Genomic DNA, 19,939 nt, shown 5'->3' on the forward strand with positions numbered 1-19,939 from the left:
GCAACTAGTCAGTACCGTCAATAAATGAATATTTCCGTACCTCTAACTCATGCTGTTTATGATTGTCAGCGATAATTCTAATTTAAGTGAGAGTGTTAATAAATACTTGCATTTCTCAGTAATATTAGTTATACTATATATAAATTCGTCAACTTAGATAGTTCACTTATTTCACAAATCTCTAGCGGAATGTAGGATCAAATGAAAAAAACTATTGATTGATTCTGTATATAAGTCTGCTCTGTCAACTTCTAATGAAAGACATCTTTCTCTCCGGATTTTGATTAGTTTTTCCTGAATCAAAAATATGTTGGTAAAGATGTTTGGATTGTTAATTATATATTTAAGTTCAGTTTATTTTTGTCATAATTACGACTTAAATATGTGTAAGTTGTCACTTAAATATATATTTAAATTCTTTTTCTTGTTATGTGTAACATAGTTTTAAATATAAACGGTGTAATGCTTTGAATTAATTGCTAATTACTACAAAATTTGGTTTCAGAATTTATTTGCAGCTATTTTGAACCGAGTTCTACAGTCTGTTAACTGCTGTTATGATCCACGAAGTACTATGTTCATTTGGGTTAGGTGTTAGCTTAGCGCAACATTCTAGTAAGTTTCACATTCAAAGAATTGAATTATTTAGATTTGCCAAAATAAATTTAGATTTGCTTTTGTCTTTTTTTTTTGTCAGGTGAATGGCATAAGAGGGACTTTTTTTAATTTCGAAGCTTAATTGAAAATTTAGAGCTGCAGGACAAATTTGAAGTAAATTATAATGGTAATATGAGAAATCATATTTATCAAAGCTATCAAAACTAATCTTTAATTAGAGGAAGATCTGTCATAAGTTTGAAGTGATGGAACTGTATGACAGATGCATCACTATATGAATCATCACCGTATGCTCTCTAAAAAAGGTATTATACCAGCTTTCTACAGTTTTCGTTTCTTTGTCTGTATTCGATCACTTAAAAGAAAAAAAAAAGAAAAAATACTGTTCTCAGATAAATTCCATAGAAACGTTCACACTATACTGCTGATTCGATTTGTGTTAGAAGGATTCGCAGCTGGAGCTTTCATTTATGTTGCATGTGTGGAAATATTAAGTTCCGAAATGAGTGTTCATAATCATGGTACCAGACAAGGCCTATTTAAAGCATTGGCTGTAATTATTAGTTTATTTACGTTCTTCTTTGTTAACATTATTTTCGGACAACGTTTGCATTATTCACTTCGTTATTTCAACATACTGTAATCGAAATGATTTCGGTAATGCCTTCTTTGGAAACTACCCATTAATCGAGCTTTAGTATTTTTCAAGGAAATTTTTTGATTGTGGCTTATTTCTGCCCTAGGCTATCCGGCTAGCTACAATGAAGAGGGAACATTAGATCGAAGCTTTGAAGCTTTTCGACATATCAGCATGTGTAAAAACAAATTTAATAATTCTTTCTTACTGCCCTGCTTCATTGCGAAATAAAGTAGTTTCCCTTTCTTGATAGTTCAGATTGTTGACTTCTTTGTCTTCGATACCAGTAGATTCTGGAATCTGTACTGGTTCTGTTCTGTGGGAGTTTTCGTGAAGTACTTTATTACTCAAACCTCAAATTTGGGTAATTAAACCATTAAAAATTATACAACATTACAATAACGAATTGATATACATAAATATAACTTAATTATAAAACATTTAAAGATATAAGCAAGCTAGACACTTCCTAACCGAGCCATACCAAAATAAGAAACTATAATGAGTCACTTTGTGAGGAAGAAAATTGGGAGGGATTTAATGGATGCTAAAGTTACAAAATAGATTAAAATGACTTAAAACAATAGTCTCTGTTCACTACGTCATAGCTTCGCCATTGTGGTGACAGCATGTCTCCTTCAGCAAGGAGCAGTTCGATTTTTATTAATTGTTATAATTCTTATCTGCACAACTTCTCGTGATACAGTGATATTTCCTTATTTATGTGAGTTTTTATATGTACTTCATCACCTAAAGCAATCAGAAAATGATGTTGCGAGACTGTTTACTTGATATAATAGGATTAAAAAATGAGATATTCTGGTAGTCTGAAGTTTTGGATGAGATTTTCAATTTCCCCTTAATTTTAGACTTTGAAATCAGGTCTCCGATAAGTTACTTTATAAAATTTTGCACATAAACTGCTGTTTTTTAACGTTTAGTTTCTATTAGTGAAAAATGATCTCGTAGTGACTTTTCTGAACCGCTAAGTTTGCACATGGCATAATGTACTAGTACGATTTTGGTTGTAATATCAATAGATTCTTGAAACTTTAATTCTGCAGTTTTCTTTTTAGTTTTTTTTTTTTTCTTTTAGTTTTGATTTGGTTTTCATAATATTCTTTTACATTGCACATCTGAAAAAAACTCCATTAAACTTTTTGTGTATTGCTGTTTACTGTTATTTGTTACTGGTGAATACTGCATTTAACCTAATTTAACCGAAGTTGTATATAATGAACGGTATTGAACACATCTTGGCAACGTAAAAAATACAACATGTACTTCTCCATCTTTGACACTACTGAATCTTTATCATAATTCTTTTTTTTTAAAACTGTTGAGATAAAAGGATGAATTATTTTACATATTCCAGTTCTCATTTTTCGTATTGTTTGCAATATTCTTCGGATATTTCTTTTATTATGTACTATTTGTTTTTTTGCTCTATCGCTGATTATCAGCGCACTGAATATTCGTAGCTTTATCATATGGTGTTCAAATGAATATTTCGTCGCAAATTAATTGCACCAGAATTTATGACTAGAAATCATGCATTGCACATAAAACTTTACAGAGTCCTCTTATTGATGAGTGTGTCTGCTTTTGAGAAGATAATCCGAGTACGGAGTGTTGATTTGGCAGTGCTCGATGAAAGTGCTTATTATGAAGCTATTTATGTCGGTAGCAGGTGAATATTGTAGAGAATTATAAATGGAAGTTGTTTTTGGATCTTGTTATCTTTATTTAGAATATTTCAGTGTACCAAATCGAAGATTCTATGCAATAGAATCGCCGTTTCGAATGAATTCGCAAGTTTCACCTGGAAACGGTTCTTTTACAGACAAAAATAAGTCGAGGCGGAGACGAAAGCGTGGCGTATGTTCGAATATCACTTGTAATTTAAACGACGTAAATTTTTGTTTTCTTTGCTTTTGGAACAACTTTTTCAGTTATATTTTCTTTTCTAGTTCTAAGGATAATTGAACAGCAGATTTGTTAAGCTTTATTCCCTTCTTTAAATATTTGTTTGCTGAACTTTTTTGTTATTTTTTATACCATTTTTTCGTTTTGTTCTATTTTAGAATTTTGTTCAGGTTAGTATAGTTTTGAAGAAGATATTAGAAAAGGCGGTTGTGATGGACGCATTTAGTAAAAATCATTGCGGACCTGCACAATGTTCTTCTTTCGAAACATCAGTAAACTTCAATAATTATCTAACACGACAGTTAGTTCTCACTGCAACTTCAGTTCCTTGTCCGTTATCTCGTTATGGGAAGCAGTATTACTTTGCAAAGCAAAGCATTAAAGAAATATGTTTAAATCAAGAAGAAAGGTAATTTCAATGATCTTATGTTGGAAATTTGTGGAAGGAGAACTTAGCTTTTCTAGGAAATCTTCCGAAAATTTGTTGTTTACTTTGATGTTTGAAACATTTTTTTTTTGTAATACTGATATTGATATACACTGATAACACTGATATTTCACGTCAATATTGCTCCTCCAAATATAATTCCAAATTTGTGGTAATTAATATTATTAATATTGTTTGGTCTTTATATATTGCTTTTCACAAGTTGTTTCAGCTTATCTACTTATCCATGCTACTCTGGATTTTCTTCATCATTTGAAAATTTTATGGCTTCTTTTCTTAACATGCATTTGTTTAGAACTATTGATGATATTTCAAACGAACTCGTAATGTGGGTAAATGGTGGCCCGGAAGTTATTATAGTCAAATGCAAAGATGAAAAATTCATCTTACCCCCATTTTCTTCTTTCATCATTAACGATGCATGTGTAGCAGAGGCACTGATCAGATGTGAGTTTTATTTGACGATCGTTCAATGTTTTCTCAAGAACGACAATCTTGTTTTCTTTCATTTTTGAAAATGGTAAATCAAAATGCGATCTATTTATCTTGCACTTTAATGATTGCTAAGCAAATTCTTTCAAAAGGCTATGTTGAAAGTGATCGATTCCAAATATTCCCATGTAATTGAGCATTTATTTCAGACGGGAAAAAATTTGATTTCATATTACTGGATCCACCTTGGGAGAATAAATCTGTTAAGAGGAAAACTGTGTAAGTAAAATAGATATTCCTGTAAATCTTGTAAATGTTTGTGAATTTTCCCAAGATTTCGAGACTAAAAGTAAGAAAATTTTTCATAAAAATGACTTCTAACAATAATTTTAATGTTAATCTTACAGTTACCCAACTTATGGTGATCACAGGTGGATGTTGGATCTGTGTTTGCCAGAACTTTTAAAGGAATCAGGACTGTTGGCAATATGGGTCACAAACAATGCGAAACACTTGAAATTTACAGATAATATGATCGAATATTTTGGTTTCGAAAAAATAGCAACTTGGAGATGGCTTAAAGTTAATTTTACTGTCATGTCTTTCCATATTTCGTATTCTTGGAGTTTGATCGAAGGTTCTTTTTGATCATGACTCTTTTTGATATCGGATGTTTGAATGATACATCTAAACTAATTTGAATCAGATTTTAAGTTTAATTAAAAATGTCGTCCGCACAAAGAGAAAAAAGTTTTCATCAGATTAAACTAGATTCACTTTAGATTGGGCGTTAAATTTTTGTCAGTTTAAGTTTAAAATTTGCTTCGCTTTTCGAATAATGTCTGATTCACAAACAAGATAGGTCATATTGCACTTTCTCTTTACAGCCAGACTTAAAGCGTGAGATATTGAAATTAACGCATTTTCTGCCATATATATTAATGCACACTTATTGGTTCTTTTCCTTGTGAAGATTTTCAATTAGTTTAATGCAATTTGTATGTTTTGCAAAATTTTAGGTGACAAACAGTGGTGAACCCGTTTACAATCTAAATAGCCAACATAAGCAACCTTTTGAAAACATTGTATTCGCCTCTTGCGTTGCTGCTCGCAGACACTATATGAATATCGCCAATGAATTTGCCCTAATCAGGCATATATTTCTGATTATCCACGAATAAAGATTAAAAAATAAAGAAATTAGTAAAATAAAGAAAAATCTAGTAAAGATTAGCATACCACCATCAACAGATATTCCTAAAAACTTTTGGCCGACAGAGAACATACTAGCTTTCATTGGTCAAATATGGAAAAAGGAGCGAATTCTCATAATTCATAAATAAACAGATTGATATTCGGGTTTTGTCTTATAAGCTACTTAGAAAGTTACACCTCTTTCTCGAATGCCACTCTTATCAGCATGCGTGCTGTACTAAATACCTAAATTTTCTTTTGTGATATTTTTGACGACATCAGCCAAGCTGAAAAAGCTAAGTGGAGGAAGCGAAGTATAGCTGTATATAAATAGCGGAAGTGCGAACCTAAGTTTCTTTTTATCTTTACCAAATTAAGAATTTTCTATTGTTTCCATCTAACAGATGTACTAATTTAAGCATCGTAACTTTCTATTTTCCTTAATTTTCTTAACCCTTTTTAGTACTCCATCTGCAATTCATTCAAGGAAACCACCATTGTTTCCAGTGCTACAAGCACTTGGAATTCTTGAAGAAACAGCGGAACAATTGGAATTATATGGCAGGTATCTGTTACCACGAACAATAACTGTTGGATTTGAAGCGGCTAAACTTCAGAATGAGCGATATTTTGTTTGAATATACAGATAAGGTAAAAATTTTAATTCTGCCACGTGAGTAGCCGTGATTTACAATATTGGCTGCGTTCTCTCTATGTACAAATAAGATGGCAAAATAGAAACAAATGATTTCTTGGTTAACTGAGAGTAAAAATTCACTTCGATCAAAATTAAACAAAAATAGATAGGGGTGTGTAATCAAAGTGCATGCATCTCGCAAATAATCTTGTTGGAAAAGTAACATGTATTTCATATAAAAATTCAAATACTTTCCAGAAAACAAATCATATGACAGGAATCTAACATCATACGAAGAAGGCCTTCCTTTCCTTAAAGCAGTTCTGGCGATAAACATTCAAATGATACTTACAAGGTTTTGTTTTGCTGATTACAACTATTTGCTCAATCCTTACACCACTTTTCAGATATCATTTGTTAGTTTTTAAAATATATATATATATATATATATATAATTCCTAAATAAATATATAATATATTTATTCCAATATAATATATTTTGTATTCCGAAACATACTCATTTTTTATGCACTTATTTCCATCATATGCAGTAATTAAACCCCATTATATTCATAGTTGTGACACATTAATTGATTTAACTGGTAACCGTAAAATTCCTTAAACTCTTCAGTAGATTCTACTGAAGTTCTTTTAGCCCAACATTAGCATCATATTTGATAAAAATACTTTTATAGTTCTGAGTGAAGATGTAACTACATTCGAGATGATTTCGTTTTTCACTGTTTACTCTGCATTTTGTTAGAAAGGTTTTGGTTTTTATTTTCAACATTGCCAACAGATCCCTTATTTTTTTAAAATGGTTTTGCAAAAATCAATCGTCTTAATGTTGTTGGTTCCATATTTTTAATTTTTTTAAAACCGAATTCGGCAGGATCGGAATTTCCAGTGCACTTTATGTAGAGATGTTGTGAAAATCACTTTACGGTTGTATCAAATTATTACTATGGTATATCATAATTGAAGTGATTTCTTCAACTAAAACGAATACCCAACAGTTGTGAAAGAATAGTTCCTACCATGTTTGGAAGTTTTTGAACTAATCCAGTAAGCTGACTAATTATTGGTTTCTTTTCACAGATTTATACAATAAAAAAGAAAAAAAAAACTTGGGATTCAGCAATTGCCAGCATCACAGCTGAAGCAGAAATCCTGTTGCGAGCATGTGCTTGAAGAACTCTCACAGTTTTTCAAAATTGGGTTTCATCTGAAACATTCCAGCAAGAAAAAAGAAAAAATAAGGTGGGAGAAAAAGAATTGTGAAAATTTTCGTTTATTCAAATTACAACTTGTAATTCAAAATGCGTGAGCAACATACACTTCAATGTTGTGTCCTACTTCCAGTGCGACTGCTTTGCACTAAATTGATCTTTCGTCTTTCTGTTGCGAAATGTTTTTTGTAATATCATTAATAATTTAATTAATTAATTTAATAATAATAGGATAATGGTAGTGAAAACGACAATGACAGCGGTAATAATGACGATAATGATAATAACAATAATAGTAATATAGTAATAGTAACACGCGAATCTTCCCGCATGCAGTGTCGATTCATAAATAGTGCAGCATGTCCTTGTGAAATGTTACGCCACTGACGATTTATTGAATTATACATTCATTGAGCATTTTCCCCAAGTGATACGGCATAACATTTACGAAACTAAGCGTTTGAAAAGAGAAGTTGCATTTTGATTTCGACATCAGGATAACTTTATTTAGATAGCACATTTTTTGTTTTCACCTTCGTTCATAGTTCTCTGTTATGAATCGCAGTTCATTAATTACAAAAAGCCAGGAATCTGTTGCAAGGAGCATTCTATTCCCCCAAAATCTGTCCACTGGAAAAATCGCTTTATATAAGCTAAGGAGATCAACTTTTGTACTCGATTTAAAATAAAAATATTTGGTGTGAATAAGATGAAACTATTTTTTAAAACGAATCTTTAACATATGGAATTTGAGCTGTGAATCTGAAATCGAAGATAGTGCACTTTGCTTGGATTAATTTGCTATTCTAAAGAAGCTAACGACATTAATAATAGGATAAATACAAAGTGTACCTTATGGAATTTCTTTAGAAAACAGGTGAGAATGTGAAGACTAAGGGAATGAAATTTACTTCCAAATTATTCAATTACTCATATTAACAGAAATAAAGGTTGCTACTATAAGTGCAGCTAAAAACAAACAAAAAAACAAGTTTCGCATAAATCTGGCGTCTTATAAGACCTTCAATTTTCACTTGTATTTTAGTAAATTAACGGCGAAATTAGAAAAGTAGAACATATCAATTTCAATATTTCCAAATGAGGTACTGCCTCCTGAGCACATTGCGAAAAACAGAAATTAGGTTAGCTGATTCGTAGTAAGCTTAGCTGTCTGCAGAAGCATCATATGACGCAGAGCGAAATAATTAAAGAACGATGTCCGCCAAAGGAAGGAATCTTGGATCTTTCTCAGACGAGATGCAAATTTGAAGAACTAATGCTTGCTTTGTAAATGAAGCTCACAATGTACTTATGTAAAGAAATGGTATATTGCGAAAATTTTTAGTAAGTTTTATAGTGGAGAGTTTAAAATATCTAACAGAATTTATATTATTGCTAAGGCTAAGGCAAACTGATTGGAGACAACACATTTAAAGTGGAGGCAGTAAAATCTTGAGAGAAATTTAATCCATACCTAATTAGATTAAAATTGTTCATGCGTGCGTCTCACATTTCTAGCCATGAACAATATCATTACGAGAAATGGGTTTAAAAGTTATTCAAATTAATCTCTTGGGTCTGCACGGGAATATCATGAGCAGTTTTGAAAATTTGTATGGATGAGAGGAAGGAGGAACAGGGCAAAGAATAGTGTCAAATCAGTCGTATGACCTCCTTTTCGCAGTTATTGTAAATCTCCTCCCACATGCCATCATCAACATATCGCGCATTTTGTTTGGCTGACGATCAACTAGCATCTCTAAAATTTAAATCTTCAATTCTATGCAGAGAGAATTTGAGAATGTAGATTGGTCTCAAAAAGAATTGCTCTTCTTGTAGCATGCATATCTTAGCTTTTGACTAGACAACTCATAAATTTACTGGGACCAACCTAATTTGTAAGCTATAGGATAAAGTACCTTTTAGCATTTCTTTATATCTGTTCAAAATGTTAAGGGCAGTTGATAGAAGTATTCCTCCAAAAACTCAGTTTTGTGTTATTTTTAATCTCAAATTCTCGTATTTTGTATTTTACGGTTTTAATTTATTACAGAACATTTCCAGAAAGACAACATGGAAGCGATGTTCTCGTTGGTAGTTCTTTTGCTTTTCATCTCGCCTACTTGTTATGGAACTCTCGAAATTAGTGGTGACGAGGTGAGCTCAACTTGCTATCATTCAGTTATTTTTCTTATTTTTCAGAAGATTTTAACTAGTTCGCAGCAACAACTCAATCAGAACACATTATGCTTTAATTCTCTACATAAGCAATGTTTTTTTCCGCGACTTTTAATTTAATGAATCGATTTACTGAATAAAATAGCACTATGTTTTTATTCATCATCATGGGAGCGTGAATTTATGTTCCCATGTATACATTGAAAATCAAAATTTATTAAAGGACTGAAGGAAGTCACTTGACTGAAAATTTGCATTTAAAACAGCAAAGTCTTAAAACTCAAACTTCACAACAGTTGAATTGAACTGAGAAGATAACGAACAGTTTCAATTAGATTTCAAGATTCCCTCTCAATTAATACTTCAAAAAGTTCAACGGAAAGCTTCAATTTCAGCTGCTGCTAAAAACTCATGGCACTGTGCATACCAGACGTGTTCGTGACACAGATAACAAAAATCTGGAAAAACATCACGTGGAACTACGACGCCCCGGAAAACAAGAACCGGTAAAGAGCATAAAAAAGCCGAGAAACATTCTCAAGAATAAGAAATACAAGACTTACTAGTTTTTCCAAATATTGATAACTCACTTCGCCAACTTATTGTTCAAAACAAAAGAAATAAAAATATGTGCTAATCCTGACCTCTCCGGAATTAGAAACCAACCAAAATGCAAGTTGGAACTGACTTGTTCCTAATGCTCGTCAACGGAATCACCACTTAGTTTGCAATGATTTCGCTCTCAATTCACAACTCCTGGAATCCCTGGTATGCAAGCACACTTAGTCACACGAGACATTTGCGGTTGGTTTCCCGAACCCACTGATTTGCAGAGATGCGAGTTAATCCACACCCTTACTAAACCAAACAGTCTTACAACTTGCAACTAGCGCAAATCGTACCACCCACAGTTAACCCTTGAAGCCTCAGCACCATGCATTCGTTCATTGCCCAAGGCGTACGACGGCAATTCCTATCAATCTGCACGGGTTCATCATAGGCGACCTAGATCGCACGCTGAATTTTGTTATATGAACGGTGCAGACAGCATAGAGTGGTTGTAGTTAGACAACAACAGCATCATTTTTCGCAGCGCAGCAGGGCAACTAGTGAAACGAGTTGACACTGATGATGTGATGAAGCCGTCGTTGAGTCAATCGGTCGAGAAAATACACAATATCATATTCTGTACCGTTCGATTCCGTTTTGTGTTATTACATCTCTCAGGTAGGAGACAATCGATCCATTTTGATTGCTCCAACATAAATTGTTGCTTAGTGTATGACTGAAAATGATAACAGTATTGGTTGTAGGCTTGGAGAAAGGTACAGTTGTTATTCAGAGGTATGCTGTACTGTGAAGTGCAACTACTGATACTTGTTGTGTTGAAGAGGCGAATAAATTTGAACTAAGTTTATTTATTTAATCACAAACATGGATGTAATATTTTAAGGATACTGTTGTACAACTTGTGATTACATTAAATTACATGAAATGAAATGGGAAGTGATGAAGTCTTCAGAAATCTCAACTTTCTCCTTCCTTCTTTTCTTCTTGAGCCCTCTTTTTAGATATTTGGAACGGGTGGGTAATTGATTTCAGATAAATTTAATTTCGTCTTTGAAAGTGAAGACACTGATTGATAGTGAAGAAGTTGGACACCGGATACTGTCACCCAGCTAAAACATGCATGTATTATTATCACAAAGTACCGAACTTAACTGACAATCTATTTTCTTGTTGCATATACTGATTTCATTAAAAAGTGTTGAATAGTTCGGTTTTTGCATGCACTGTGGATTTAGATGAAACTTGTAGGAACTGAAAATAGTAGTGAGTTTTTACTTGTTTTTGAAGAAGTAACTCAAAAAATAAGAGTAATTAGCTTGTAAGAATAAATGATTATTACGAGCAAATACATTTGTTGACCATTCAGTTCTGCACTGTACAACAAAAAATGCAGATATATTAATTTATTTTCATGCATTATGATCATTACAGCGTATTGTATCCTTTTTAAAAGGATGAATTATTTTGTTTAGCTTAGGATATCACTGTCCTTTCGATATCTGTCTTATATCCAAATTGAAATATAAATCTGGCTAAACAAAATTCGGACGTATTCCCTAAAAATCGAAAACGGACAGTAAGACTTTTATTGCTCAAATTAATAGACTATTTCTCTTTAAGACTGTAATCTCACCAATTTTGAAATCCGAAGCAGTATCACGGAAAAATTTTTCTATTTAAGCTGTTCATATCCATTCATTTCTCATAATTTTTTCCAAAAATATTGAGAACAAATTTACTGTGAAATGTTTATTATCTCAGTGTTGTGAAAGTAAATAACGGAACTAGCAGAATTAAATATAAAAATCTTCTCCTTATACATTGTATTTGGATACCAAGAATCTGCTAGTTTCATTATTGATTATGCACAGCATTGAGAAGTACCATAACCACAACCTCTCGAACTACCCTAAGACTCGTAACAGCATTTGAACGTATAATTTATCAGTGCACATTCCATTAGGCGGCTATTGTAGCCCACGTAGAGAATTGCTTTACCAGCAACTGATGCATATATTATCGACAAATTTAGAATGAACATTTTAATTGTTAACCAGACAATTCATTATTATATAATATCACCTCCCTTTCTCACTAATTAAACATTATATCTTTCACTGTTAAACTGTTACAATATAGTATTAAAGATGATAAAAAAGTAAAAAGATTTGAGTTGCTTACTGAAAATGGATAAAAGTAAACAGCAAATAATGAAGAAAGGATTTATTTGCATACTCTCTTTTTCCCTGAATTCCACTATCAGTTGAAAAAAAAAAAAAAACAATTTTCATTATTCTTCAATTCTCTTAAATATTTGAAATGTTGTTGCAACTCTATATTTAACATTTTCCTATCCATCATTTCTCACAATTATATCTTTCAATTAACTGATACCAATTTCTCATCACATCAATAAGACATCATTTCAATACACTTTTTTATTTCTACTTTTCAAAAAAAATTTTCATTATTCTTCATTTCTCTTGAAAAAATCGATAGACCAATTCTAACTTACTCAAATTTGCTCGAGAAATTCAATTATGCTTTACAAAAAATGAATTACATAATCGGAAGAAGATTTGATATATTTCAATATTGATGGCTGAGACTTTCTGCATTTTCTACTTTTGGAACAAATTTTGATTTGGATTGGTGTAGACAAAATCAACCGAAAAGTTACTTTTACAATATACGCGACTCTCTGAAGATTTTTAGCACCTCTAACATTTCTTGATGATCATAGATGCCTTTTCTTTCTAATTACTATGACCAATTTTTGATCATTAGTCTTGTTCAAGTCTATGTCTTTAATTTTGCTCTTATAAGATTCTGCGAGTTTATAAGAAAATTCACGAAGTTTCTTACCTCAATTCGAATATTTTACTGAGTAGATCGAATTTTCTGTTTATCCCTAGAATTTCTATTATTATTTTAAAAATGTTAAGAAAATATCATTAAGTAGCAATAATTTTTGCATTACTCTTCTTTATGAATTCTAACTTTAACACTCTTCTTAGACCCGAATCATCAAGACAGCTATGGATTGATTCTTTACCATTTATTAGTTGAATAAATGAAAGAAGAGATACACAGATAATACCAAAGTATGCAATTCAACATTGTGTCTAACATTTACTTTCGAACTGCTCAAGGATTTTATTGATTTCAAGAATATAAGTACGCCTGCCTCGAATGACAGATTTACAGCTTACATTATAAGTTGGAAAGCCTAAAAGTAGGCGCAAACAATTTGTATGTATTTTACTTTATTTAATAAAGATTAAATTTTAAACCGTCATTGAACGCGTTTAGACATTCGTTGGGTATAGTAGTGATGGTAAATCAAGAAAACTTATTGAGTGTATAGCTTCAGCAGCGGTCGCTGTAGTATGTGGATTCAATAGAAAAGATGCACCAATATCAGATCTTGTGGATGCTAAGACGTGCTAAAATAGAGAAAATTAAGTTTTAAATCTTTTTGAAAAAGTATGGTCGAGATTTGAAGATTTTCTGAAACTTTGAAGTTGTAAGTTTTGCTAGTTATTCACAATGACAAATTACAAAAAATTCTTATTGTTTTTCTTCGAAGATTACTTTACCATTTCTTGAAAAAAAGGCACGGAAGAATTTGAATAAAACATAAATGGATTAGATGCTGATGTTGCTAGAGATTTACGGCATCGTGCTCGACGATTGCTAAACCAAACCTGCAAAATTCCAATGTTCTGAAAAAATTTTGGATTAATCATAAAAATATCTTGTGAAGAATAAAGTCGTAACGATATGCGATAGCATAACTTTTTGCTCATTGATTATATAAAACAGATTACTTTCCTGAATTTCAGATTTTGAAACTTTCTCAAGAAGCAATCAGTTAGCGATATCAAAAATGTGAATATAAAAATGAGGACTTCAACCTGTATTTTACCCTCATCCAACTTGGTTGCAACAGCAAGACGCTCACGCAGTTCCTGATCCGGATAGGTGTTCGCTTTGAAAGCCGCTTCTAGTATTTCTAGTTGCTCCTGCGTAAAACTTGTCCTATTTCTTCGAGTCCTACCGATCGTTTCTGTTCGACATTCCACGAGTAACTCTTCAGTACTATTGCATCCTCCTGTATTAGTGAGCGGTATTAATTACCAATTTGTGAAATATTATAATAACGCTTGAAGTAAAATTCAGTGAAGCAGAAGTAATTTCTGACGTTGTAATTATTTGTCATGAAAAGAAAATGCTAGATAGAGAGCACATAACAAAATATTTTCAATTTCTCAGAAAGCTGTTTCGGTAGCAAACAGCTAAAAACGGAAACTATCACTGTGTTTTGGAAAGACATATCATTTGAATAGGAGATGAATGGGAAATCTAGCAGTTTTCATGCCTCTTTAATGTATTTAAATAGTCAAACTCTGAAAAATTCACAAACTTTTAACTGCACAAAAGCATCAGAGAGTTTTGATTTAATTTTCAGAGAGAATTCTGATTTAACCACAGACATATATACATAACAATCGCCAGAATTATTTTAAAACGTACAAATTAGACTTAATTATATGATTGGTGACGAAACAAGAATGAATTACTATACTTTAACACTTCAAGTAATTGCTTATCCGTGCCAAAATTGCAGTTGCTTTTATCCTTTAAAAAGAAAAAGAAAAACATTTTAGCGCATCGTTAACTAAACAATCACGCATGATTGATTGTATTTAATGCTATATATAACAAGTTCAATTGCAGATTAATCTTCCCAAGATGATAAGGAGTGCTTCCTGCAATTTTTTAAAGCTCAGAAAAAGGAATAAATTGAAAAAATTAAAGTTTTTGACCTGAGCTGTATGTTTACATTTCTAGCAAAATGAGCTATCGAAAACTGTTTGTGTTCCTTTGCTAAGACATACATTGTTGTGCAGCTGTTGTGATTAGAATTGATTATAAAAGTTGAAAATTGCGATTCTGATTACAAATGAAATGCAGTACCTGATAAGGTACCGAGAATACCGTCTATGCTATGTTTCAACGTGAAGACTTTTGGCTGTTTCATTGTAAAAGCGTTTGACGAGCACTGATTCTGAATTTCACTTCGCATACTCCTATCTCTGTAATGTTCGCTTTTGCTGATTGTCAATAATTTTTAATTATTCAGGAATTTATTGTTCAAAAAATCCCGAAACTTTTTGTGAAACACATTTTTGCACTACTATAAGATATAGCTGAATTCTTCAGGTAAGGAATTTACAGAAAAGTATAGAGTTCTTACAAACAACTCTTTATTTACAAAAAAGTGTTCCAATTTATCTAAATGTTTCGAAGTCAATCCATAAGCTTATCAAAGCATTATATTCCTCTTTTTTTTTTTGAAAAATTTCTTGAAAACTTTTGGTAGACTTACAACCTCATGTATTTATGTATTGAAGAAATGGTTGGTGCATTTGAACGACTACAAATTCCTTTTTCAATAAGCATTAAACGAATTTCATGAGCATTGATCGCTGGTTGACCTTGACGAATTCGATCTATATGCTCCTCCAATGCTAGAATCGTTTTGCGTGACCGCGGATTGCCACCAATCTTAAACTTTTTACAGTATTACTGCATTTTAGCTGTAATAAAGGAATGAATTTAAGAAATTAAAAGTGAAACTTCCACAAGAAATGCTTAGCGCTGTTGATATCATCAGGACGCAAATGATAAGTCATTCAGAAAATGAATAAACATGCGCATAGCAAAATAATTACTGCATTGTTACAGAATAACTTCAACGTATTTATTACATTTGGAAGATGTGTATTAGCATCCAATTAAACATATTGATCACAAAGAAGGAAAGTAGAGATAATGCAGTATTTAATGTTTCGCATTTTTGGTCATAATTTTTAGTAGTAAAATTGCTACATGAGTTGAAATCGTAAATGAGTATTATTTCAAGCATGAAGAATTTGTTCAAAATATGAGATATTTTGAATATTTTGAATGGTTGTTTTTGTATTATATAAATATTAATAATCTAGCTTTGTATTACTGATAGCAGTGATATCTGCTACTCTTCACTTTTTCTTACTTATGAAGAAGGATGTAATTTCTTAAGAAAAAATGTCGCAATTTGCGCTAGTCATGCAAATCTAATGGCACAAGTAAAAAATAAAAGGAAATATTTTAGTAACACGTTGTCAGTACAAATAACCCAATCAACAAATCATTGATAAACCCATTTTTCTTGGAAGGCTCTCACTACTTTGTTTCATTCCACAATTTAACAAAACAGACTGATTGCGCAAAATAAATAAAAAGTTATAGTCTCACATCAAACTGTTGCAGAAAATTCAACAACTAGTATGCTTCAATGAATCAATACTCCAAATACCGCTTTCAGAACTAATCAGAAAGTCAGAACTGAAATCTCACAATGCCATTTTTTTGGCTTTTTGATTTGTAATAGATTTGTGTTTCATTCATATATCAAAGTGATCTCTTAGAAAGAGCTAACGACTACAATAATTTTGTTCCTATTTTTTCTGCATATTATCAAATTATGAACTGACGATAAATTGGGTTCTTTTTCCTTCTTGAATGCCTTCATTCTTTTTCTTATCTCAAAATAATCACATGCATACAATTGCCAGATGATTTGTATTAAGAATCCGAAATTTTGCTTATCGGAATATCGAAAGTTATCATTGAATAAGTATGAAAAGTGGAAATTTTATCATCTTACAACATACACTAATATAATATTATCTGTGCATAAACGTGTTTGCAACTTTAAGTTATGAACTTGAAATTAGCAATCATGAACAGAAGCAGTTTCATCACAAAGTACTGTGAGACTTTACTTATCATTATCTAGAATCGTTCGAAAATATGTAACAAAATTATTCTAGTATTTTGAAATGCTGTCATAGATTACTGTTTTTCTTTGTCCTTAGACCTAAGCTTTCGTAAATGTGCAAACCTGTCCAGGTGATACAGATCCAGTTTCAGCATATCGATACAAAATTTTTGACACACAACCATGCGAAACGCGTAACTGTCGACTGATATGGCATGGTCTGCAAGAGCTTTGTAGAATTCTCCACTGAGCTTTAATAATGGTACTTTGGAAAAAAAAAAGAACAGGTAGAAATTATTCAAAGGATTTAGTAGTAGTCGATTATTCTACCTCTAAATATTATTTCACCTTATGAAGCTTATAAGAAGTTTCTACATACTTAATCTTAGAGCTGATTAACAATATAGTTTTGAGAGTATATCGCATCGATGAAAACTCCAAAAAAAGAAAAAAAAAAACTTTTACTAGTGAATAAATTGAAAAAGACCACCGTGAAACGCTTTTCTCTTTTGTGCCAGAAAAGGTTAGAGAAAATAAATAACACTTTAATGATGAAAAAAATGCCATTAATAAAAGAATGAGAAGAAGCAGAAAGTTGCTAATGTAAAGTACTCAATTTTCTTTTAAGGTAAGTTAGATAAAAGTACTCTACAGCAGGTCGGTCATGTCAACAAAATGATACATTTAATATAGCAAAAAGAAGTCATAAAATTTTTCACGGTTTATTAAAAATTGTTTGTTTAATTTATTGCTTTTGAAATATGTATTAATTTAGATATGTCATGCTTATCGCAGAAAGTTTACGTTCATAACAACTTGAACTTTTGGCTCAACCTATCCGTTGACATGATACTATCAACTTTGTAGGCAGTTATTTTTTCATGAACTAAAAATTTTAGTGGTGAACTAAAAATTTTAGGGAAATATTGGACGGTAGTGCATTTTATGAAAGAATTGCGCATGAACTATACCTCAAGTTTCATTTTCTGTAGGTTCTTACATTTGAGAAACTTATAAAGTACAATGAGATTGATTTGTAAAGTATGGCTTACTTTCCCTGTGAATATACGTGAATTCTACGCAATAACATTTGCATTACTATTTGAAAATTCCCTTTCAAATTTTCATAATATGAGAGGAGACTTGTTGTTACTTGATTTACAATTGCTCATTCCCATTTCGACTGTTAAAAAATGAGCGCTCCCAATATTCTTATGCAAATTACAGTTTCACCAAATTTATTTAAATTTATAAGTATCTGGGTAAAATGAAATGATAATTGTAGCATTGATAATGATTATAACATTGAGTGATAGTTATGAAATAGTTATAATGGCTGTACAAAACTTTGCGATATTTAATGTGAACAGAAGAGCATACACTTACTTCACACCATTGGTAGCCATTTCAACAATTTTCAACCGGATATGCTGAGGTAACGGACGACCATTGATAAATACACCACCAAGTTGGTTCACGCGACCCTATAGTTGCTAATTACTTTTTAACTATCCTTCAAGACAGTAAGTAGAAATTGAAGCATGCTTGCATAAATAATTTTATGGCTATTTAGAAATACAAGAGATTAATTAATAGCTTGGTTTTGGTTATGAGAACTTTGAGAGATCAGGATGATAGCACTTAACTTCAAGATCTAAAATTACAACTTCTGTAGATCATGGACATTTTCTTTTCTATTTTATCATTAGTGAAAGAGCTGTCAATTGGATAGTCAGATGCTTTAAAGAAATGATGGAACAATAGAACAAAAAGAACTATTCTTTGTTATTTTGAAAGAGATGAATTTAGAAACGAATGTAAATAGAACTACTGATTCAAACTTCACAAACAAAATGCAATGACCTTTCCGAGTTTCGGAAAATATTTTTTTGCTAGAAAAGTTTCTTAATAAAAGAAAACGTCTCAATGCAATGTTATCATAGAGCTTTTGGTAAATTGTTTGACTTTTTCATCTTTCATTTAATCCATTTAATGACAGATAGTTCGTCAGAATCATAGCTTATAATGGCTGAGGAAACTGAACACATGAGAAATTCTGGAGCATCGAAGGATCATTTAGCATTTCAGTTAATTCAAGAGAAATAAATAATTTACCTGTCCCATAATATTAGCAAATGTCAAAGAATGGTGATTAGATGTTAGCGCTGCTGTATCATTAACAATAGAAGTAGTAGAGCTGATGTCAGTAGTAGTGGTACCACCTGTGGTACATGCCATTATTTGCTAGTGGTATCAATGACAGCGATAACAAGAAAAACTTCAACAACCGATTCACACCATTTACCGATTATTTAAAAAAGGAATGATAATTTTGATGGTTTGATGTACGGGGCGTCTGTTGTCCAAAGATGCGTAGAGGTGGGAGTGTTCTGTGATTGAAATTATTTTTATGTATTCAAAAATATGAATGCTCTTTGTTAGTATGATTTTACTACCATAACACAACTTAACTTCACCTCTTGCTTTGCCTGTTATCATCTCTTGAACCTCCTTTCCTTCTCCTTTACCTTCCATATCTATTTATTCTTTTTGAAATATACACCGGTGCATAACCACTACAGATTACCAACGGATTTAGATGCTGAAAAGAGTTACGACTGAACACTCTTACGCCCTTTCTACTCCACCTTCACCTCTTCCTCTGTAGTTTGTTTTGTTGATGACTGATAATTATACGCTACCAGAACGCATCACTGCATTATTAACCATCCAAAAATTTCCCGTATGATGTGTGTTTGTTTGGTTTCTGCCCCGCCTCCATATTAGGGCTGTATGGTTACAGATCTGTCACCTAACATGTCAACCTCCGCACCATTTAAGTACCGTATCAGACACAGGACAACATTGCATATTCGATGTCACCTTTATTAATTTCGTCATCACGATCACTATCGTATCCATTTGTATTATTATTATCATTGTTATAGAAAGAATCAACAACTGCAATGAACATAACAAATCAGTCTATGATAAGAGTTAATATTTGTTAGGTGCAGTTCCTTACGGTAAGATCATAAAGAAGATGTGATGATGGTAAGGGAATTAAGATTAACATGTCTCATAAAGCAGAACATCCGAGATTAGTTCTTAAGGTGAGTCAATCTCAATCTGTCAACTGTTCATTTTCGGTCCGATCTGAAGAAAGAAAAGCTTGACCTTCAAAATGTAAATGCCAATGATAAATGTGAACACTAAAACTTAAATGAATGTCCAGTTCTTT

General features: G+C 31.9%; 3 protein-coding genes across 3 annotated transcripts; 2 read left to right on the forward strand and 1 right to left on the reverse strand.

Moving 5' to 3' along the window:
• Positions 1-2,844: 2,844 nt before the first annotated feature.
• On the forward strand, positions 2,845-5,893 carry Bma-damt-1 (Uncharacterized protein; the record flags this gene model as incomplete). The annotated part of the gene is made up of 8 exons (XM_043078981.1): positions 2,845-2,945; positions 3,016-3,166; positions 3,352-3,590; positions 3,925-4,076; positions 4,271-4,340; positions 4,469-4,643; positions 5,081-5,214; positions 5,719-5,893. The coding sequence occupies 8 exons, from the start codon at positions 2,845-2,847 to the stop codon at positions 5,891-5,893; spliced, it is 1,197 nt and encodes a 398-aa protein (XP_042934915.1).
• A 3,301-nt stretch (positions 5,894-9,194) lies between these two features.
• Positions 9,195-9,865, forward strand: Bm10055 (Uncharacterized protein; the record flags this gene model as incomplete). The annotated part of the gene is made up of 2 exons (XM_001900126.2): positions 9,195-9,278; positions 9,695-9,865. The coding sequence occupies 2 exons, from the start codon at positions 9,195-9,197 to the stop codon at positions 9,863-9,865; spliced, it is 255 nt and encodes an 84-aa protein (XP_001900161.1).
• Positions 9,866-13,177: 3,312 nt separating this feature from the next.
• Bma-pax-3.2 (Uncharacterized protein) lies at positions 13,178-18,936 on the reverse strand (the record flags this gene model as incomplete). The annotated part of the gene is made up of 8 exons (XM_001900125.1): positions 13,178-13,315; positions 13,469-13,576; positions 13,787-13,983; positions 14,850-14,968; positions 15,262-15,440; positions 16,822-16,918; positions 18,085-18,182; positions 18,814-18,936. 8 exons carry the CDS (start codon positions 18,934-18,936, stop codon positions 13,178-13,180), a joined length of 1,059 nt encoding a protein of 352 aa, XP_001900160.1.
• Positions 18,937-19,939: the final 1,003 nt, after the last annotated feature.

This window comes from Brugia malayi (genome assembly GCF_000002995.4).
Source record: "Brugia malayi strain FR3 genome assembly, contig: Bm_v4_Chr2_contig_001, whole genome shotgun sequence".
NCBI classification, from domain to species: domain Eukaryota; kingdom Metazoa; phylum Nematoda; class Chromadorea; order Rhabditida; family Onchocercidae; genus Brugia; species Brugia malayi.